The sequence below is a fragment of the Oncorhynchus masou genome, chromosome 6 (assembly GCF_036934945.1).
Source record: "Oncorhynchus masou masou isolate Uvic2021 chromosome 6, UVic_Omas_1.1, whole genome shotgun sequence".
Lineage (NCBI taxonomy): Eukaryota > Metazoa > Chordata > Actinopteri > Salmoniformes > Salmonidae > Oncorhynchus > Oncorhynchus masou.
The window spans coordinates 21,559,272-21,582,722 of record NC_088217.1 but is presented as its reverse complement, the minus strand read 5'-3'; the positions used below and the strand labels follow the sequence as shown (position 1 = coordinate 21,582,722).

Here is a 23,451-nt window from a genome sequence, read left to right as displayed (position 1 = left end):
GAAATATACACTGATTTACACAGGGCATGGACTCTACAAGGTGTTGAAAGCATTCCACAGGGATGCTGGCCCATGTTGACTCCAATGCCTCCCAAAGTTGTGTCAAGTTGGCTGAATGTCCTTTGTGTGGTGGACCATTCTTGATAAACACAGGAAACTGTTGAGCCCAGCAGCATTGCAGTTCTTGACACAAACCAGTGCGCCTGGTACCTACTACCATACCCCGTTCAAAGGCACTTAAATCTTTTGTCTTGTCCATTCACCCTCTGAATGACACACAGACACAATCCATGTCTCAATTGTCTCAAGGCTTAACAGTCCTTCTTTAACTTGTCTCCTCCCCTTCATCTACACTGATTGAAGTGGATTTAGGTTAAATCGATAAGGGATCATAGCTTTCACCTGGATTCACCTGGTCAGTCTATGTCATGGAAAGAGCAGGGATTTGTACACTCAGTGTAGATCCATTAATTAAACAGAGCAAATGCACAGAACCAGTAAATGCTATAGTACCTGATTCTGCTACTAACCATCATCTGAATCAACATTGTTCTTTATCATCATCTGATTGTGTTTACTATATGGCATGGGTTGCACTGCACTGTGTTTGCTGCTGTGTGTTCATCGTGGTATGTTGAACATGTAAGATACTCTGTGTGTTCATCGTGGTATGTTGAACATGTACGATACTCTGTGTGTTCATCGTGGTATGTTGAACATGTAAGATACTCTGTGTTCATCGTGGTATGTTGAACATGTAAGATACTCTGTGTGTTCATCGTGGTATGTTGAACATGTAAGATACTCTGTGTGTTCATTGTGGTATGTTGAACATGTAAGATACTCTGTGTGTTCATCGTGGTATGTTGAACATGTAAGATACTCTGTGTGCCACTTGTTTCTTACCATGCCATTTAAAAAAAATGAGAGCCATTTCTTGACTTCACTCTTTCTATTTAGTTAAAACAATTATAAATGACTCAAATGACAATAAATGTAAATGTGATGTGATTTGCAGGGTGGCCTGGGACAGGTCTGAGCGTGTGCTCTCTGTGATTAGAGAAGAGTAAGGTTCACACAATAGCCCGGGACTGAGTCACAGACAGTCAGGGAGAGGGGGATTGAGTTGCAGCCGTGTCTGTCTATTACACACATCACACACTTATGCACACACACACACACTCACATCAAACGCAGACGATATACTTTAAAGACCCCAAACATCAGTCATCTCCAGATAACGATTAGTGTGGACTCGAATGGCCAGCCCGTAAAAACAACATCAATATGCCCTCATTAAGTTGCTGCTTGACGTGCTCCTCCTCCAAATATGGAGCTGGATTGAGATCCTCAACCATCTAGAGGGAAATACAATCACTGAAATACTGCCAATATACTAGTACAACTCCACACTCACACCACTAGCAAACATCTACCATAACAACCTCGGAACATCTACAACTTCATCAACTCAATTTTTATCAGCAACATCATGCAAATTGTTGGGTATCATATATATTGTCCTGTGAATGTGACTACAGATTCAATTTAGCAAACAAAACCAAAAAGTAAACAGCAAATATTAATATCATAGCGAGATAATGTCTGAAATGAACTGTCTGATGCCACATAGACTACTGTGTTTTGCGACTCAAAGTAAGCCCATCGCTATAGTTCAGAGGTTATATGATCCAACTGTGCACTTACAGTATGTCAGGAAATGTTGTTCACTAACCATAGGGATCTGTGGGAGACTTGGTAGGGATTGGAAGTCAACAAGTACAGGAAAAGGAATGTGACATGTGAGATAGGACAGGTAATTCCCTTTAAAGAGAAGAACAGAACTATGTCACACTATCTAAGTGTGTCAGACCAACCATAACACATAGACCTCATCTGTTTTGGATAAATACTTTGAAGAGCGATGGAGATGTGAAGAGCGTCTCTCACCATCGGAAGTATGGAAAAACAAGGATGCCAAGAGTGTGCAAAGCTGTCATCAGTTTAGAAATATACAGTGCATTCAGAAAGTATTCAGACCCCTTGACTTGTTCCACATTTGGTTACATTACAGCTGTCAATGGGATTTATATGTTTAAATGAATGATTAGAATATTCCACCCTGAAACCATATGATTGTATGAAATTGATTAGAGTCATAAAATCTACTTCAGAGCGCTAAGGCACCTCAGACTGGGGCAAAGGTTCACCTTCCAACAGGACAATGGCCGTAAGCACAGCCTATAGGCAGAAACTCAAACAGGAAGTACCCATGCAAAGGACTATTCAATGCTGGTCTGACCAATCGGAATCCACGTTTCAAGACTGTTTTGATCACGTGGACTGATATATGTTCCGGGTAGCCTCAGAAAATAATATTGACATATATGCTGATTCGGTGAGTGAGTTTATAAGGAAGTCTATAGGAGATGATGTACCCACTGTGGCTTTAAAAACTTACCCTAACCAGAAACCGTGGATCGATGGCGGCATTCGCGCAAAACTGAAAGCGCAAACCACTGGATTTAACCATGGAAAGGTGACTGGGAATATGGCCGAATATAAACAGTGCAGTTATTCCCTCCGCAAGGCATTCAAGCAAGCAAAATGTCTATATAGAGACAAAATGGAGTCGCAATTCAACGGCTCAGACATAAGAAGTATGTGGCAGGGACTACAGACAATCACAAAAGGAAAACCAGTCATGTTACGGACACCTACGTCTTGCTTCCAGACAAACTAAACATCTTCTTTGACCACTTTGAGGATAATACAGTGCCACCAACGCGGCTCGCTACCAAAGACTGTGGGCTCTCCTTCTCCCTGGCCGACGTGATTAAGTTATTTAAACGTGTTAACCCTTGCAGGGCTGCCGGCCCAGACAACATCCCTAGCCGCATCCTCAGAGCATGCGCAGACCAGCTGGCTGGTGTGTTGACGGATATATTCAATCTCTCCCTATCCCAGTTTGCTGTCCCCACATGTTTCAAGATGGCCATCATTGTTCCTGTACCCACAAAAATTCTGAGATTTCCATCCCCAACTACAACATTTTCCGTCAAGATAGAACTACTAAGCAAACAGTTGGATGCAGGGCTTTGTCCTATAAAGCTCAATTTTTATGGAATGGTCTGCCTACCCATGTGAGAGACACAAACTTGGTCTCAACCTTTAAGTCTTTACTGAAGACTCATCTCTTCAGTGGGTCATATGATTGAGTGTAGTCTAGCCCAGGAGTGTGAAGGTGAACGGAAAGGCTCTAACCCTATTACAGGGGCTGAGTCACTGGCTTACTAGGGCTCTTTCATACCGTCCCTACGAGGGGTGCGTCACTTGAGTGGGTTGAGTCACTGATGTGATCTTCCTGTTTGGGTTGGCGCCCCCCCTTGGGTTGTGCCGTGGCGGAGATCTTTGTGGGCTATACTCGGCCTTGTCTCAGGATGGTAAGTTGGTGGTTGAAGATATCCCACTAGTGGTGTGGGGGCAGTGCTTTGGCAAAGTGGGTGGGGTTATATCCTTCCTGTTTGGCCCTGTCCGGGGGTGTCATCGGATGGGGCCACAGTGTCTCCTGACCCCTCCTGTCTCAGCCTCCAGTATTTATGCTGCAGTAGTTTATCTGTCGGGGTCTAGGGGCTAGTTTGTTATATCTGGAGTACTTCTCCTGTCCTATCCGGTGTCCTGTGTGAATTTAAGTATGCTCTCTCTAATTCTCTCTCTCTCTCTTTCTCTCTTTCTTTCTTTCTCTCGGAGGAGGACCTGAGCCCTAGGACCATGCCTCAGGACTACCTGACATGATGACTCCTTGCTGTCCCCAATCCACCTGGCCGTGCTGCTGAACCAGTTTCAACTGTTCTGCCTGAGATTATTATTATTTGACCATGTTGGTCATTTATGAACATTTGAACATCTTGGCCATGTTCTGTTATAATCTCCACCCAGCACAGCCAGAAGAGGACTGGCCACCCCACATAGCCTGGTTCCTCTCTAGGTTTCTTCCTAGGTTTTGGCCTTTCTAGGGAGTTTTTCCTAGCCACCGTGCTTCTACACATGCATTGCTTACTGTTTGGGGTTTTAGGGTGGGTTTCTGTACAGCACTTTGAGATATCAGCTGATGTACGAAGGGCTATATAAATACATTTGATTTGATTTGATTTGATTCAACCACATTGTAGGATTTTTAATTAATTTATTTGCAAATTATGGTGGAAAATAAGTATTTGGTCAATAACAAAAGTTTATCTCAATACTTTGTTATATACCCTTTGTTGGCAATGACAACAAGGTTTTCACAAGGTTTTCACACACTGTTGTTGGTATTTTGGACCATTCCTCCATGCAGACCTCCATGCAGATCTCCTCCAGAGCAGTGATGTTTTGGGGCTGTTGCTGGGCAACACGGACTTTCAACTCCCTCCAAAGATTTTCTATGGGGCTGAGATCTGGAGACTGGCTCGGCCACTCCAGGACCTTGAAATGCTTCTTACGAAGCCACTCCTTTGTTGCCCGGGCAGTGTGTTTGGGATCATTGTCATGCTGAAAGACCCAGCCACGCTTCATCTTCAATGCCCTTGCTGATGGAAGGAGGTTTTCACTCAAAATCTCACGATATATGGCCCCATTCATTCTTTCCTTTACACGGATCAGTCATCCTGGTCCCTTTGCAGAAAAACAGCCCCAAAGCATGATTTTTCCACCCCCATGCTTCACAGTAGGTATGGTGTTCTTTGGATGCAACTCAGCATTCTTTGTCCTCCAAACATGTCGAGTTGAGTTTTTACCAAAAATGTATATTTTGGTTTCATCTGACCATATGACATTCTCCCAATCTTCTTCTGGATCATCCAAATGCTCTCTAGCAAACTTCAGATGGGCCTGGACATGTACTGGCTTAAGCAGGGGAACACGTCTGGCACTGCAGGATTTGAGTCCCTGGCGGCGTAGTGTGTTACTGATTGTAGGCTTTGTTACTTTGGTCCCAGCTCTCTGCAGGTCATTCACTAGGTCCCCCCGTGTGGTTCTGGGATTTTTGCTCACCGTTCTTGTGATCATTTTGACCCCATGGGGTGAGATCTTGAGTGGAGCCCCAGATTGAGGGAGATTATCAGTGGTCTTGCATGTCTTCCATTTCCTAATAATTGCTCCCACAGTTGATTTCTTCAAACCAAGCTGCTTACCTATTGCAGATTCAGTCTTCCCAGCCTGGTGCAGGTCTACAATTGTGTTTCTGGTGTCCTTTGACAGCTCTTTGGTCTTGGCCATAGTGGAGTTTGGAGTGTGACTGTTTGAGGTTGTGGACAGGTGTCTTTTATGCTGATAACAAGTTCAAACAGGTGCCATTAATACAGGTAACGAGTGGAGGACAGAGGAGCCTCTTAAAGAAGAAGTTACAGGTCTGTGAGAGCCAGAAATCTTGCTTGTTTGTAGGTGACCAGATACTTAATTTCCACCATAATTTGCAAATAAATTCATTAAAAATCCTACAATGTGATTTTCTGGATTGTTTTTCTCATTTTGTCTGTCATAGTTGAAGTGTACATATGATGAAAATTACAGGCCTCTCTCATCTTTTTAAGTGGGAGAACTTGCACAATTGGTGGCTGACTAAATACTTTTTTTGCCCCACTGTATATTTCTCTGGCCACCCCCAAAACCAATTCTTTCTTTGGCCGCCTCTCCTTCCAGTTCTCTGCTGCCAATGACTGGAACGAACTACAAACATTTCTGAAACTGGAAACACATCTCCCTCACTAGCTTTAAGCACCAGCTGTCAGAGCAGCTCACAGATTACTGCACCTGTGCACAACCCATCTATAATCTAGCCAAACAACTACCTCTACCCCTACTGTATTTATTTATTTATTTTGCTCCTTTGCACCCCATTATTTCTCTCTACTTTGCACTTTCTTCCACTGCAAATCTACCATTCCAGTGTTTACCTTGTTATATTGTATTTACTCCGCCACCATGGCCTTTTTTTGCCTTTACCTCCCTTATCTCTCCTCATTTTCTCACATTGTATATAGACTTATTTTTTTCTACTGTATTATTGACTGTATGTTTGTTTTACTCCATGTGTAACTCTGTGTTGTTGTATGTGTGGAACTGCTTTGCTTTATCTTGGCCAGGTCGCAATTGTAAATGAGAACTTGTTCTCAACTTGCCAACCTGTGTTAAATAAAGGTGGAATAAAAAATTCGAAATCATGAATTAGCTGGCATAATTTGTATGGATGTATACAAAGAAATGTTAACTGAAAAAAGGTCAAACGAAGTTTAGCTGGTTTGCAGTATTTCCAGCTTCAGTTTGAAGTGATTGTGTGAGCTGTGTTGTTGGCTAGCTCCTCTGAACAACAGTGTCCTGACGAGAGGGCACATTTTCTAAACCAGGCAATATCGCTCATCATTATCATGTTATTGATGTATGCAAATACATGTCACTAGAAAACAGATTAAGCAAACGCAAATGCATCTACTTTGCTGTTATTCTGGCTGCACTGTTTGACGTGACTAAGTTAGCCATAGTTGGCTGGCTAGCAAGCAAGGGAAAAGAACGTTGCCAGCCAGTATGGTAATGGAACATTTAGAACAATGACTGGGTCGTGTCTGAAAGGATGAAATAGTATGAATAAATTAAAATGATTTAGTTTTTAATGAAAATATGTCAATCATTATTTGAGTATGTTGGTAACCCCTTGTATAATAATGCCCTCGAAGTCGGTGTTTGGAGGATATATTGACTTCGTCTCAGGCCTAACAACACCCGTGCCAAAATATCCTCCAAACACTGGCTTCTCGGGCATTATCACTTAATTAGACCAATTTAACGCAGCCTCTGCCAAGTCTATGAGCTTTCCGATATTCAAAGGGTGCCAGACAGATGCGTTCAGTTTGGTTCAACGATTGCTAGGTTTCGTGACAGTTTGTACTGGACAACACGTTACCCTGAAGCGGTACGTACTGTTCTTAAACAGCCTTGGAGCTACAATTGCTTCTGTTTGGTGGGAGCAGCGAGGTGTGGTCTGATCAATATGGGTGTGACCACTCAAAATCCCAAAACTCATGCAGCACGTCATACATACGGAGCTGCATTCGAGAGCGGCAATTATCCTGTGGTGTTGCAGTGTGTGTGTTCGATCCGGAAGGCTAACGAAGCCGGCTGTAGACGAAAGTCGGCGCGTGAAGTCGATGTTTATAAGTGACAAACGAAAATCGGACCCTGTAATGGTTTTCTAACAACAAGAGAACAATCAGATCAGCTGGAAACCAACTCGAGATAAAAAAGTCAACTGTTGACATAAACAAAAACAATAAAGGAGATGGTTGATCTCTCTGCATTGTGCTATTCTGCCAGGTCGCAGTTGTAAATGAGAACTTGTTCTCAACTGGCCTACCTGGTTAAATAAAGGTGAAATAAAAACATTATATACAAAATTCTGCTTGCTGGAGTTGATTCAAAATCAGGTCCAGGAGCGCTATATATGCAAACAAACTGTTTTAAACTGCGACTCGAACCTGAACCAGAATTAATTGTATTGGGACAGTTGCATATTTAACTTGTGAGAGTAGTGTAATGGCCAACAATGCATACTCACTGCAGTTGAGTTCCTCAGTGTGGAGTACAGTCAGATGCTGTCCTCTGGTGGCCAGTTACAAATATACCCCACACTGTTGCCCTTGGTGACTCTAAACAGTCTTCCTGTTTGCTACAGATACTGCACTGTAGGTGGCGCCAGTGAGCTTCAGGGCAGCCATTTATCAGAGAGCAGGATGTGGGGGTTTACTGAGACACACACAGGTCTGTGTGCCATACATACACATACACAGCGATGCAGTAAAGTAAGCAGAGCTGAGCAGAAGCAGTTATGGAGTTGCGAGCTGAACTGCTGAAGTCCATCTGGTATGCTTTCACCTCTCTGGACGTGGAGAAGAGTGGGAAGGTGTCCAAGTCCCAGCTAAAGGTGAGAGGTCAGGGTTCAAGTTGGGGGACAGTATAGGGGTCAAAGAGCAGGGAGGATGGGATTGATTTTCTTCTTCTGCCCTTCCAATGTGTTGGTTTGTGTTCTATGTTTTTACACAACTGTTTTTGTTAATCTTTTCAGCATATTTTCCTTGTTTTTAGGAAAATTATATTTTTTATGTAATTGGCATCAGAACTTGTTTTATTTGTTTATTTATTGATCTAGTCAGGTCAACCCCATTAGATGAGACACTTTATTTTCAAGATCTGATCTCTTTCCTGTTAGCTTAATGCGTGGGTGTGATATGTCCTTTAGCATGAGCTACACAGCACTGTATACTGATTGGTGTCTTAGGTAATGTTATTGCTTGATCAAACCCCTTCTATTGGAATTTGATCACATTCGTAGTTAATTTCATCATTGTACAGCCCTAGTTTTGACGTTTGGCCGCCCTCCTCAAGTCTAGAATAACAAACACATGACTGTAACTGGGTTAATTTCTGGGATTATGTATGAGCCAGACTATGGAGAAACAATCATCAATAATCTGCTATGGCGATAGGCCTATCTCTATGTTCAGAGGCAGACCCTCTATGAGCCCCCTCATGATTCTGGGGGGCTGGTGGTGTGTTATTGCATTGGTGTTTGGGTGAATACGTGTGTGCTGTATTGTCATGTGTTATGGGTCAGTGATGATGTGTTGCTTTGTGTGTGGGATCAGGCATTGTGACGTTTCTAATCCCAGTCACACTGAGGGGCTTGGGCTCTGTGTCCCAGCCGTTGCTATAACGACATTGTCAAAGAGTCCCTGTGTCTTGCCACCTCCATCTCCTTGCTCTAAGACTACAGGCTCCAAAACTGGAATTATGGAAGTTGAAATTGACATTTTTGCTGGCATAACATTTTTGAGATTTGATTAAATAAAAAAATACATTTATTTCTTTCTGTCTGTCTCTCCATGTATTGTAGGTTTTGTCTTTTAACCTGTATCCTGTGTTGATGAGATTTATGTTTCATCTCATAACCTGTACTCTGTGTTGATGAGATGTAGGTTTTGTCTCATAACCTGTACTTTGTGTTGATGAGTTGTAGGTTTTGTCTCATAACCTGTACTCTGTGTTGATGAGATGTAGGTTTTGTCTCATAACCTGTACTCTGTGTTGATGAGTTGTAGGTGTTGTCTCATAACCTGTACTCTGTGTTGATGAGTTGTAGGTGTTGTCTCATAACCTGTACTCTGTGTTGATGAGTTGTAGGTGTTGTCTCATAACCTGTACTCTGTGTTGATGAGTTGTAGGTGTTGTCTCATAACCTGTACACTGTGTTGATGAGTTGTAGGTGTTGTCTCATAACCTGTACACTGCGCTGAACATCCCCCACGACCCTGTGGCTCTAGAGGTCCACTTCAGAGATGATGATGATGGGCCGGTGTCCAACCAGGGGTACATGCCCTACCTCAACAAATTTATACTGGACAAGGTACTGTACACACACACACACACACACACACACACACACACACACACACACACACACACACACACACACACACACACACACACACACACACACACACACACACACACACACACACACACACACACACACACACACACACACACACACACACACACTTGACATCCTCTCTTTCTGACCCCAGGTGGTTGAGGGCACATTTGATAAGGAGAATGTAGATGTGTTCTGCTGGACTCTCTGTGCCAAAAAGAACTACCGGCCTAAAGATGGCATGGGTGTTCTGCTTGATAAAGACGCCTTCCATCTCTGGTGCATCTTCAACTTCCTGTCTGAAGACAAGTATCCACTGGTCCTGGCCCCAGAGGAGGTAAGTTCTAAGCCCTGGACGTGTAATCCAAAATCATTTTTCCTTACGTTCATCAACCTTTCTTGCAAATCTTGCAATAATGTCAATGGGAGATTCTGTCTCAAGTTCAGATTGTCCCATTATGTGTCCCATTATGTGTCACATTATGTGTCCCATTCATTCCATGTGGCCCGTCTCAGGTGGAATACCTCCTAAAGAAGGTCTGCTTAGCCATGAGTGTGGAGCTTAGCTGTGTGGACATGGAGGATTTCATATCCCAGGAGCCTGTGCAGCTGAGCGGCATCACAGTGTGGGCCTTCCTGGACTTTGTCAACACCGGGAGGCTGACCAGAGGCGTGGAGAATGACTCTGTCACCATGGCGATAGACAAGGTCTACCAGGAGATAGTGGGCAATATCATAAAAGAGGTGCTTTTAACATAAAGATTATTAGAAATGTTTGTGTTGGTGTGCATGTAATATGCATGTAATAAACGTATAAAGTATAACAGTATTTATATAATTAGGCATGTGTAACTTTGTGTGGGTGTATGTAACTGTCCTCAGGGGTATCTGTGGAAGAAGGGTCACTTGCGGAGGAACTGGAACGAGCGCTGGTTCTCTCTCCGGCCCAGTACTCTGCATTACTACGTCAGTGAGGACCGCAAGGAGTGTAAAGGCTGTATCGAGCTGGACCACAACTGTTGTGTGGAGGTACACAACGCTGGGTTATGTAGAATAGAAGGCACAGCTGAGCTGAGACATTCGTTCAGAGAGCAAGGTTTCATGGTAGCATGTATAGAATGAATATGACCCCATTCTTTATAGCAATAAGAACGTTGGAGTGTGCAAGCTGTTGTTGTTATGATGGTTATTTTCTGCAGTGTTGTGGTTGCACTGACAGGTGCTACCAGAGAAGGAGGGGAAGAGGTGTATGTTCTGTGTGAAGACGCTAACTAAGACCTACGAGATGAGCGCCCCCGACACCAAGCAGAGACAGGAGTGGACCACAGGTCAGAGATCATACTCTCTACTGTACACTACACACACACTGTGTTTTTAAAGCCACGAGAACATTTAGGGGTAGATTTTGGGCAATATCTAGTAGCCAGGATGATATTCTACTAGCCAACGGTTGTAAAATCTATGCCATGCGATATTTTATTAAACTAGGGTAGTTTATTAATAATAATAATAATAATAATAAATGACATTTACAGACATAAATCATAAAGCTCTTTTGGCACATATTCTACTAGCCCAGTCTAAAAATACTAGAACAAGCTTAACTTTGTTCCAGCAGCGATCCAGACAGCGATCCGTCTGTGTGTAGAAGGGAAGAACTCCCTGCATAAGGACCTGAAGCTGCGACGCAGAGTGCTAAGGGAGGAGAGGGAGAGGAGGCGCACCACCAAGGAGGAGGAGCTACAACGTCTGTGCCTTCTCCAGGGGGAGAAGGAGAGCAAGCTGGCCGAGCTGGAGCTCCTACAGGTGGGGGAAGGGGGGGGAGCGAGAGAGAGATCGAGACCGGGAGAGAGAGAGATCACTATGAAGACAACAGAACTTTGGATAGCTATGTGACAAAAGCATCACAATAACCTCTGTTATATTTGTTGGTATCATCGGTGTGCAGGAGGCGCAGAGGCACTCTCAGGCAGCACTGCTGCAGGAGGAACAGAAGAGGAGACAGAAACATGAGGAGCTGCAGAGAACCCTGCAGGACCAGCTACAGCAGGCTGAAGAGGTGAGAAGCTAAGGAGATGAGGAGGAGGAGATTAGCTGGGTAAGGAAAGAAGTTAGAGGTAAGAGGAGGAAGGAGAAGAGAAGGTGAGGAAGGAAGGTGTGAGACAATGAGAAGAAGAACCCAACTTACATGTCTAACTCAAAGATCTTTAAGGATTTAACTGTGGCTTTGTCCTGGTTTAAGTGTGTGTTTGTCGTGGGCCAGGAGCGGGACAACATGCAGGCGGAGATGGCCCTGAAGGATGCGGAGACGGACCGCCAGAGGAAGAGGATCAGGGAGCTGGAGGAGATGCAGCTTCGCCTGGAGGAGGCCCTGCACCAGGAGATTAGAGCTAGACAGAATGAGGAGGCCTACCGCCTCGCACAGGCCAGGTAACACACACACACACATATACAGTGCCTTGCGAAAGTATTCGGCCCCCTTGAACTTTGTGACCTTTTGCCACATTTCAAGCTTCAAACATAAAGATATAAAACTGTATTTTTTTGTGAAGAATCAACAACAAGTGGGACACAATCATGAAGTGGAACGACATTTATTGGATATTTCAAATTTTTTAACAAATCAAATACTGAAAAATTGGGCGTGCAAAATTATTCAGCCCCTTTACTTTCAGAGCAGCAAACTCTCTCCAGAAGTTCAGTGAGGATCTCGGAATGCTCCAACGTTGTCCTAAATGACTAATGATGATAAATACAATCCACCTGTGTGTAATCAAGTCTCCATATAAATGCACCTGCACTGTAGTCTCAGAGGTCCGTTAAAAGCGCAGAGAGCATCATGAAGAACAAGGAACACACCAGGCAGGTCCGAGATACTGTTGTGAAAAAGTTTAAAGCTGGATTTGGATACAAAAAGATTTCCCAAGCTTTAAACATCCCAAGGTGCACTATGCAAGCGATAATATTGAAATGGAAGGAGTATCAGACCACTGCAAATCTACCAAGACCTGGCCGTCCCTCTAAACTTTCAGCTCATACAAGGAGAAGACTGATCAGAAATGCAGCCAAGAGGCCCATGATCACTCTGGATGAACTGCAGAGATCTACAGCTGAGGTGGGAGACTCTGTCCATAGGACAACAATCAGTCGTATATTGCACAAATCTGGCCTTTATGGAAGAGTGGCAAGAAGAAAGCCATTTCTTAAAGATATCCATAAAAAGTGTTGTTTAAAGTTTGCCACAAGCCACCTGGGAGACACACCAAACATGTGGAAGAAGGTGCTCTGGTCAGATGAAACCAAAATTGAACTTTTTGGCAACAATGCAAAACGTTATGTTTGGCGTAAAAGCGACACAGCTCATCACCCTGACCACACCATCCCCACTGTCAAACATGGTGGTGGCAGCATCATGGTTTGGGCCTGCTTTTCTTCAGCAGGGACAGGGAAGATGGTTAAAATTGATGGGAAGATGGATGGAGCCAAATACAGGACCATTCTGGAAGAAAACCTGATGGAGTCTGCAAAAGACCTGAGACTGGGATGGAGATTTGTCTTCCAACAAGACAATGATCCAAAACATAAAGCAAAATCTACAATGGAATGGTTCAAAAATAAACATATCCAGGTGTTAGAATGGCCAAGTCAAAGTTCAGACCTGAATCAAATCGAGAATCTGTGGAAAGAACTGAAAACTGCTGTTCACAAATGCTCTCCATCCAACCTCACTGAGCTCGAGCTGTTTTGCACGGAGGAATGGGAAAAAATTTCAGTCTCTCGATGTGCAAAACTGATAGAGACATACCCCAAGCGACTTACAGCTGTAATCGCAGCAAAAGGTGGTGCTATAAAGAAATTAACTTAAGGGGGCTGAATAATTTTGCACGCCCAATTTTTCAGTTTTTGATTTGTTAAAAAGTTAATATCCAATAAATGTCGTTCCACTTGTTGTTGATTCTTCACAAAAAAATACAGTTTTATATCTTTATGTTTGAATCCTGAAATGTGGCAAAAGGTCGCAAAGTTCAAGGGGGCCGAATACTTTCGCAAGGCACTGTACGTATCCTGTATGTACAGTATACACACACGCACGCACAAACACACACGCACACACAAGTACACACAGGGAGCAAACGTCATGGAAAAGGACTATATACTATCTTACACCCCCTGACACTTACATGTCTTCTGTAAATGTCTTACACTTCTTAGTGCTCACTCTGTGCTCACAGTTTCCTGTCATTTCAGTCTGTTACCGCAAAGTCACACAAAAAATGAAGGTAGGGGGACGTTTCGCATCGGAATTGATGGCCTTGACCTGCTAGCTACAGTGTGTGCTTCATTTAGTGAAATCTGCAAACCACAATTTTGTCTTTTTAAAGATAAGTTAACCCAAATCAAAAACTAGCCAAACCAAAATGAACACTGGTATTAATCTGAAGTTGTACCTCAGTTTATCTAAAATGCAAGGAACCCTCAGTCATACACACACACACAGCTGTGTTTGTCGGCAGACGTGTTTGCTCTCAGAGAAACACCAACGATTTCCTGTTATCTCTGCTCATTACTTGTGGTTTGTCTGCTTTCTCAGGAACTGAACATCTTAAGGTGTTTTTTTTTCTTTTTTTGACCCCTAGGAGAGCTCAGCTTTAGTTTTTCCATAACCCTCCTCTCTGGTTGGTCCCTTCGTTATGACATTGTCATAATTGTGCTCTTTGACTGGTACCTTGATAATGACATTGTCATAACCGTGTTCTCTGATTCATCCCCATAACCGTGTTGTCTTATTGGTCCATTCATAATGACATGGTCATAACTCTACTCTCTGATTAGTTTATCATAATGACATCATCATAACACTTCTCTCTGATTAGTCCTTCAAAATGACATCTTCATAACCCTGCTCTCTGATTGGTCCCTTCATAATGTCAACAACACATACAATAAGGAAATCAGGACACCAACAAAAGTTTTAGAATACAGTACACAATAAGTGGGCATCCCTAATCTGTAACTGTAACATTATTAACATTGGTCCAACCAACTAATTTTAGAGCTACAACAAGGTTTGAAGTGTAGTGTGATTAGAACCCTGCATAAGGGTTCTCTCCTTCTCTCTCTTCACCACCAGTCTGCTGGTGGAGGAGGAGGAGAAGATGAAGGTCCTGCTGGCACTCCAAGAGGAACAGGAGCAGTACATCTTGAAGACCCAGAGAGAGAAGCAGGAGCTCAGGCAGGAGATGGTAACCAAGTCCCAGGCTTTAGAGGAGGCCCAACACCAGCTGGAGAAGGTTCGGGCCAACCGGCACAGAATGGACCATGACATTGCAGTGAGTGCAAAATAATCAGTATCGGACCCTAGATCTTCTGCTAAATACAAATCTGGGAACTACTTTGCATAAAACTATAGCTACTCGACAGCTACTCTACTATACTACTCAATTTACACACTTGCCCCCTTCCCCCCCTTCCCCAATACATATGGATATATTATACTATAAATTATGCCTTTCTGTATTTTAATTATGCTAACATCTTTATTCTATTTTACTGCCTTTTACTTTATTTTCATATTATTATTTTGCACTATTTCTTATTGTTGTTGCATTGTCGAGAAGGAACCTGCAAGTAAGCAGTTCGTTAGACAAGGTATACCATATGTATCCTGTACATACAACTAATAAAACTTGAAACTACTCATCAAGAAATTATAGTCCGGTTAACTACCTTTGCTGCCCCGTTTCTGTGTGATCGGGAATGCATGTGAATGAGCATAATGTGGACGGCAAGATAACGTTCAGGATCTTAGACTACTGGTCAAAGATTCAGAACACCTACTCATTCAAGGGGTTTTATTTATATTACTTTTTTCTACATTGTAGAAAAACACTGAAGACATCAAAACTATGAAATAACATATTGAATAATGTAGTAACCAAAAAAGTGTTTGTCAAATCAAAATATGTTTTATATTTGAGATTCTTCAAATAGCCACCCTTTGTCTTGATGACAACTTTGCGCACTCTTGGCATTCTCTCAACCAGCTTCATGAGGTAATCACCTAGAATGCATTTCAATTAACAGGTGTGCCTTGTTAAAAGTTAAATTGTGGAATTTCTTCCCACCTTAATGCGTTTGAGCCAATCAGTTGTGTTGTGACAAGGTGGGGGGTGTATACAGAAGATAGTCCTATTTGGTAAAATACCAAGTCCATATTATGGCCAGAACAGCTCAAATAAGCAAAGAGAAACAACAGTACATCATTACTTTAAGACATGAATGTCAGTCAATATGGAACATTTCAAAAACTTTTAAAGTTTCTTCAAGTACAGTACATCAAACAACAGTACATCATCACTTTAAGACATGAAGGTCAGTCAATATGGAACATTTCAAGAACTTTAAAAGTTTCTTCAAGTGCAGTCTCAAAAACCATCAAGTGCTTTGATGAAACTGGCTCTCATGAGGACCGCCACAAGAATGGAAGACCCAGAGTTACCACTGCTGCAGTTCATTAGCGTTACCAGTCTCAGAAATTGCAGTCCAAATAAATGCTACAACATCAACTGTTCAGAGGAGACTGTGTGAATCAGCCCTTCGTGGTGAATTGCTGCAAAGAAACCACTACTAAAGGAAGAAGATACTTGTTTGGGCCAAGAAACACGAGCAATGACATTAGACCAGTGAAAATCTGTCCTTTGATTTTGAGTCCGAAATGGAGATTTTTGGTTCCAACCTCTGTGTTTTTGTGAGATGCGGTGTTGGTGAACGGATGATCTCCTCATCTGTATTTCCCACCGTAAAGCATGGAGGAGGAGGTATTAAGGTGTGGGGGTGCTTTGCTGTTGACACTGTCTGTGATTTATTTAGAATTCAAGGGACATTTAAATCAAATCAAATCAAATCAAAATGTATTTGTCACATACACATGGTTAGCAGATGTTAATGCGAGTGTAGCGAAATGCTTGTGTTTCTAGTTCCGACAATGCAGTAATAACCAACAAGTAATCTAACAATTCCTAAACTACTGTCTTATACACAGTGTAAGGGGATAAAGAATATGTACATAAGGATATATGAATGAGTGATGGTACAGAGCAGCATAGGCAAGATACAGTAGATGGTATCGAGTACAGTATATACATATGAGATGAGTATGTAAACAAAGTGGCATAGTTAAAGTGGCTAGTGATACATGTATTACATAAGGATGCAGTCGATGATATAGAGTACAGTATATACGTATGCCTATGAGATGAATAATGTAGGGTAAGTAACATTATATAAGGTAGCATTGTTTAAAGTGGCTAGTGATATATTTACATCATTTCCCATCAATTCCCATTATTAAAATGGCTGGAGTTGAGTCAGTGTGCTGGCAGCAGCCACTCAATGTTAGTGGTGGCTGTTTAACAGTCTGATGGCCTTGAGATAGAAGCTGTTTTTCAGTCTCTCGGTCCCAGCTTTGATGCACCTATACTGACCTCGCCTTCTGGATGATAGCGGGGTGAACAGGCAGTAGCTCGGGTGGTTGATGTCCTTGATGATCTTTATGGCCTTCCTGTAACATCGGGTGGTGTAGGTGTCCTGGAGGGCAGGTAGTTTGCCCCGGTGATGCGTTGTGCAGACCTCACTACCCTCTGGAGAGCCTTACGGTTGAGGGCGGAGCAGTTGCCGTACCAGGCGGTGATACAGCCCGCCAGGATGCTCTCGATTGTGCATCTGTAGAAGTTTGTGAGTGCTTTTGGTGACAAGCCGAATTTCTTCAGCCTCCTGAGGTTGAAGAGGCGCTGCTGCGCCTTCTTCACGATGCTGTCTGTGTGAGTGGACCAATTCAGTTTGTCTGTGATGTGTGCGCCGAGGAACTTAACTTGCTACTCTCTCCACTACTGTTCCATCGATGTGGATAGGGGGGTGTTCCCTCTGCTGTTTCCTGAAGTCCACAATCATCTCCTTAGTTTTGTTGACGTTGAGTGTGAGGTTATTTTCCTGACACCACACTCCGAGGGCCCTCACCTCCTCCCTGTAGGCCGTCTCGTCGTTGTTGGTAATCAAGCCTACCACTGTTGTGTCGTCCGCAAACTTGATGATTGAGTTGGAGGCGTGCGTGGCCACGCAGTCGTGGGTGAACAGGGAGTACAGGAGAGGGCTCAGAACGCACCCTTGTGGGGCCCCAGTGTTGAGGATCAGCGGGGAGGAGATGTTGTTACCTACCCTCACCACCTGAGGGCGGCCCGTCAGGAAGTCCAGTACCCAGTTGCACAGGGCGGGGTCGAGACCCAGGGTCTCGAGCTTGATGACGAGCTTGGAGGGTACTATGGTGTTGAATGCCGAGCTGTAGTCGATGAACAGCATTCTCACATAGGTATTCCTCTTGTCCAGATGGGTTAGGGCAGTGTGCAGTGTGGTTGAGATTGCATCGTCTGTGGACCTATTTGGGCGGTAAGCAAATTGGAGTGGGTCTAGGGTGTCAGGTAGGGTGGAGGTGATATGGTCCTTGACTAGACTCTCAAAGCACTTCATGATGACGGAAGTGAGTGCTACGGGGCGGTAGTCGTTTAGCTCAGTTACCTTAGCTTTCTTGGGAACAGGAACAATGGTGGCCCTCTTGAAGCATGTGGGAACAGCAGACTGGTATAGGGATTGATTGAATATGTCCGTAAACACACCAGCCAGCTGGTCTGCGCATGCTCTGAGGGCGCGGCTGGGGATGCCGTCTGGGCCTGCAGCCTTGCGAGGGTTAACACGTTTAAATGTTTTACTCACATCGGCTGCAGTGAAGGAGAGAACGCATGTTTCCGTTGCAGGCCGTGTCAGTGGCACTGTATTGTCCTCAAAGCGGGCAAAAAAGTTATTCCGTCTGCCTGGGAGCAAGACATCATGGTCCGTGACTGGGCTGGATTTCTTCCTGTAGTCCGTGATTGACTGTAGACCCTGCCACATGCCTCGTGTCTGAGCCGTTGAATTGAGATTCTACTTTGTCTCTGTACTGACGCTTAGCTTGTTTGATAGCCTTGCGGAGGGAATAGCTGCACTGTTTGTATTCAGTCATGTTACCAGACACCTTGCCCTGATTGAAAGCAGTGGTTCACGCTTTTAGTTTCACGCGAATGCTGCCATCAATCCACGGTTTCTGGTTAGGGAATGTTTTAATCGTTGCTATGGGAACGACATCTTCAACGCACGTTCTAATGAACTCGCACACCGAATCAGCGTATTCGTCAATGTTGTTATCTGACGCAATACGAAACATGTCCCAGTCCACGTGATGGAAGCAGTCTTGGAGTGTGGAGTCAGCTTGGTCGGACCAGCGTTGGACAGACCTCAGCGTGGGAGCTTCTTTTTTTAGTTTCTGCCTGTAGGCAGGTATCAGCAAAATGGAGTTGTGGTCAGCTTTTCCGAAAGGGGGGCGGGGCAGGGCCTTATATGCGTTCGCGGAAGTTAGAGTAACAGTGATCCAAGGTTTTTCCGCCCCTGGTTGCGCAATCGATGTGCTGATAAAATTTAGGGAGTCTTGTTTTCAGATTAGCCTTGTTAAAATCCCCAGCAACAATGAATGCAGCCTCTGGATAAATGGTTTCCAGTTTGCAAAGAGTTAAATAAAGTTCATTCAGAGCCATCGATGTGTCTGCTTGGGGGGGGATATATACGGCTGTGATTATAATCGAAGAGAATTCTCTTAGTAGATAATGCGGTCTACATTTGATTGTGAGGAATTCTAAATCAGGTGAACAGGTAGGATTTGAGTTCCTGTATGTTTCTTTCATTGCACCATGCCTCGTTAGCCATAAGGCATACACCCCCACCCCTCTTCTTACCAGAAAGGTGTTTGTTTCTGTCGGCGCGATGCGTGGAGAAACCCGTTGGCTGCACCGCTTCGGATAGCGTCTCTCCAGTGAGCCATTTTTCCGTGAAGCACAGAACGTTACAGTCTCTGATGTCCCTCTGGAATGCTACCCTTGCTCGGATTTCATCAACCTTGTTGTCAAGAGACTGGACATTGGCAAGAAGAATGCTAGGAAGTGGGGCACGATGTGCCCGTCTCCGTAGTCTGACCAGAAGACTGCCTCGTTTCCCTCTTTTCCGGAGGCGTTTTTTTGGGTCGCTGCATGCGATCCATTCCGTTGTCCTGTTTGTAAGGGAGAACACAGGATCCGCGTCGCGAAAAACATATTCTTCGTACTGATGGTGAGTTGATGCTGATCTTATATACAGTAGTTCTTCTCGACTGTATGTAATGAAACCTAAGATGACCTGGGGTACTAATGTAAGAAATAACACGTAAAAAACAAAAAACTGCATAGTTTCCCAGGAACGCGAAGCGAGGCGGCCATCTCTGTCGGCGCCGGAATGGCTACGATAGCATTCTACAGCGATACGCCATCTCATCTGGTTTGCGCTTAGTGGGACTATCATTTATTTTTTGACAGGACAATGACCCAACACACCTCCAGGCTGTGTAAGGGCTATTTGACCAAGAAGTAGAGTGATGGAGTGCTGCATCAGATGACCTGGCCTCCACAATCCCCCGACCTCAAACAAATTGAGATGGTTTGGGATGAGTCGGACCGCAGAGTGAAGGAAAAGCAGCCAACAAGTTCTCAGCATATATGGGAACTCCTTCAAGACTGTTGGAAAAGCATTCTAGGTGAAGCTGGTTGAGAGAATACCAAGAGTGTGCAAAGCTGTCTTCAAGGCAAAGGGTGGCTATTTGAAGAATCTAGACTATAAAATATATTTTTATTTGTTTAACACTTTTTTGGTTACTACAAGATACCATATGTGTTATTTCATAGTTCTACAATGTAGTAAATAGTAAAAATGAAGGAAAACCCTTGAATGAGTAGGTGTTCTAAAACGTTTGACCGGTAGTGTAGTTAGATGTTATGCAGTATTTTCCCCCACTATGATGACTATTTAGTAGTTGCTGTATGTGTGTCAGTGTGCATGCTATGTTTTGTCCTTCTTGTCCGATAAACATCTCAAAATGAAGCACAGAGGCCTCAGGATTCAGCATAAAACACAATAATTTATTAATTGACTCCCCCACTGTCTCCACTTTCACTCCATCTCTCATTTTCTTCCCCTTCACCCTTTCATATTCTTTTTCTCACAACCTCTCATCCCCCTTCATCTCCATGGTCTCCCTCAGACTGCTCAGAGGAAGCTGCGGCAGGCCAGCACTAGTGTCAAACACTGGAATGTCCAGATGAACAGACTGATGCATCCTATTGGACCGGGAGGTGAGCTGAGTTGTGAGGGAAGTATTATGGTGTGTAAAGCTAAGTGTGAACGGGTGCCTCTGTCAAACTCCTTGTCCTTCCTGCATTCTCTTTCTTGATTTTGCTCTGATTCTCTCCTCCCCTCCCTCTCTCTATCCCAGAGAGAAGACTCTCACTTGGAGGCTCAGGGGATCCGGTTGTGCGTGGGCCCTCCTTACGAGACTCAAGCCTACGCCTGTACCATCAGAGGAGCGAGGGAGAGAGGGAGAAGGAGAGGGAGAGAGAGAATGAGCAGGAGAACATGGAGGAGAAGGAGTGTGAGGAGAGTGTGAGCATCATAGGGAGAGAGGAGAGGCGTCTGTCTCAAGCCTCCAATGGGGACATGGACTGTGCCTGAGGCCCAACACCCCCAAGCTAATGTTAATGTAAATACATACTACTGGGATTGTACTATCAGATCATTTGATATCCCCTTTCGTTTACTTAAGAGAATGTATTTTTATGTGAGTATTTTCACCTTTCTTTTCTCTCTCTCCCCGTCCTTACTTGGTCAATTACTATGACGGTAATAATATTAGCAAAATAATGCTAATATTCTTGGTGCTTTCATGGCAGGAAAGTCTTCTAATTTGAACCATAAATGTGTTTATTCTGTAACCTCTTTTTAATTGTAATTGAAAACCAAAGCTCATTAACAAAAACTGCACTGGACAACTTGGCTGATGATTGTTTTTGACATGTGGGATGAAGAGTTTGAAATGGAAATAAATTATGTATAATGATTTGTAATATTCATATGTGGAAACATACTGAATTGTAATTGGATGAATTTTACCGCCATATCATACTGTGCTATGATTGGTTAAGACCACCCAAATGGTTAGGTCATGGTCAGTTTGATCCTGGTTGGCGATACATGAACATGCCAGTTATAGCTAGCTAATAAAGAGCTACGTTAAGAAATATCCTGTAGTACTGCATTTTATTATTTTGTACAAAGTGTGCAAAACAAGACATGGTGTCAGAGTAAAAGGTCTTACAAGATGGATTGTTCTGGAGTTCCTTCACCTCGAATAGACTGGGAGTCTACAAACTTACCCGACGCATGGCGTAAGTACAAACAGCATGTGGAGCCAATGTTCACGGGGCCTCTGAAGGATAAAGGAGAAGACGAAAAGTGCAGCTACTTGCTCCTCTGGATCGGTGAAAAAGGGAGAGATATTTACAACACATGGACACTTACCGAGGCTGAATCAAAGGTACTGAAAACATACTACGATCGTTTTGAAGCATATGTTGTGCCGAAGACCAATAGCTAGCTCTAGCTCCCTGTACTTTCATGAGAAAGTACAGGGAGCTAGAGAGTCTTTTGAACAGTTTGACAGAGTTGCGTCTGCTTGTGAAAGACTGATTATGCAAACAAGGATGAGATGGTCAAGGACCGTATTGTATTTGGAATACACTCACCGTGAGTGAGAGAGAAACTTTTGAATGTTGGGTCTTGTTAAGGGTTGCGTCAATTCGAACCTGGTATCAGAACAAGTATGACACTGAGTCACCGATTGTATACTATGTACTTTTTATCAGCTAAGCAATAAGTGGTAAATGCGGATTTTGTATATACCGGCTCTGTCACACCTCGCAGGGCAAACAGAGAACTGACTTGTTCCTGACAAAGATATTATAATATACTCTGACAGAAGTTGTTCCTGCTTCCGAGCCGGCCTGTCAGAGTAGAGACTGGGCGTGGTTTAAACTCACCCAGCCTATTGTTGATTGTTGCGGCACGAACTGGTCCCAGCCCCTAGGCGCTTCAGCGGTCAGGCGTTGTAGCTGTGTAGAATATCTATGCGCTCATACTCTCGATACAGTTATCACACACCTGGCTCCTGTTAGTGCTAAGTTTGAGTTCTAACAAAAGAAAGTCTGTTTGCTACACTACGCTCTATATATGTCCCCCATAACTCATGATAACTGCCTACACCCAAGGTTAGCCATTTTCCACTAATGTTACTTCTAACACACACAGACACCCTCATGATAGGCCAAGCATATTTTCAACCCTCGCAGTCTGAGGTAAACGCTGGACAAAGCTATCGACATAGCCAGATCTCACGAGCTAGCACAGGCTCAGATGAAAACCATTTCGTGCGGCAGCAGGAGTGCATCACGTGAACAAGCAGTGCACACAGTCAGGCAGACATCAAAGCACACCTCCTGTGCACAGAGAGCGTGTTTTTAGAACGGAGAGAGACATAACTCCAAAACAGAGCAACACAGACTCAAAACGCCCCAAAACATGTGGATATTGTGAATGGCGAACAAGGAAATTGCCCAGCGAAAGGCAAACAGTGTACTAAATGTGGAAAATGGAATCACTTTGCAAAAGTGTGCAGAGCTTACCGTAGAAAAACAGTACACACAGTGAGTGAAGATGAAATGTCAATCAAAGAGTCAAACGCTGATGAACTGTTTATTGATTCAGTGACACAGAAAAGTCAGATATCAGAGACAGAGCAAGCCTTTGCTGACATTGAGATAGGAACACAAGGCACAAAGCTAAAGTTCAAACTAGACACTGGTGCACAAGTAAACATTATTCCTCTGAATAAGTACCGGCTTGACATCTGAGTGTGAGCTACAACCCACCACACGCAGATTATGGTGGTGAACAGCTCCCAGTAATAGGCACATGCACTTTCAAATGCAAATACAAGGAAAGTGACATGATGTTGGACTTTTATGTTGTTGACACTAGAGCACCTG

At 43.7% G+C, this 23,451-nt stretch overlaps 1 protein-coding gene across 2 annotated transcripts; it reads left to right on the top strand.

Moving 5' to 3' along the window:
* The first annotated feature begins 7,808 nt into the window (after positions 1-7,808).
* Positions 7,809-21,650, top strand: LOC135541586 (differentially expressed in FDCP 6 homolog). Of its 2 annotated transcripts, none has more exons than XM_064967893.1 (12): positions 7,809-7,957; positions 9,296-9,436; positions 9,618-9,800; positions 9,980-10,207; positions 10,346-10,492; positions 10,683-10,791; positions 11,082-11,269; positions 11,412-11,522; positions 11,727-11,893; positions 14,595-14,793; positions 20,616-20,706; positions 20,847-21,650. In XM_064967893.1, the coding sequence occupies exons 1-12, from the start codon at positions 7,862-7,864 to the stop codon at positions 21,080-21,082; spliced, it is 1,896 nt and encodes a 631-aa protein (XP_064823965.1). In that variant the 5' UTR covers positions 7,809-7,861; the 3' UTR covers positions 21,083-21,650. The 2 variants fall into 2 exon arrangements, with proteins under 2 accessions (XP_064823965.1, XP_064823963.1); XM_064967891.1 differs by having other exon boundaries at positions 11,079-11,269.
* Positions 21,651-23,451: the final 1,801 nt, after the last annotated feature.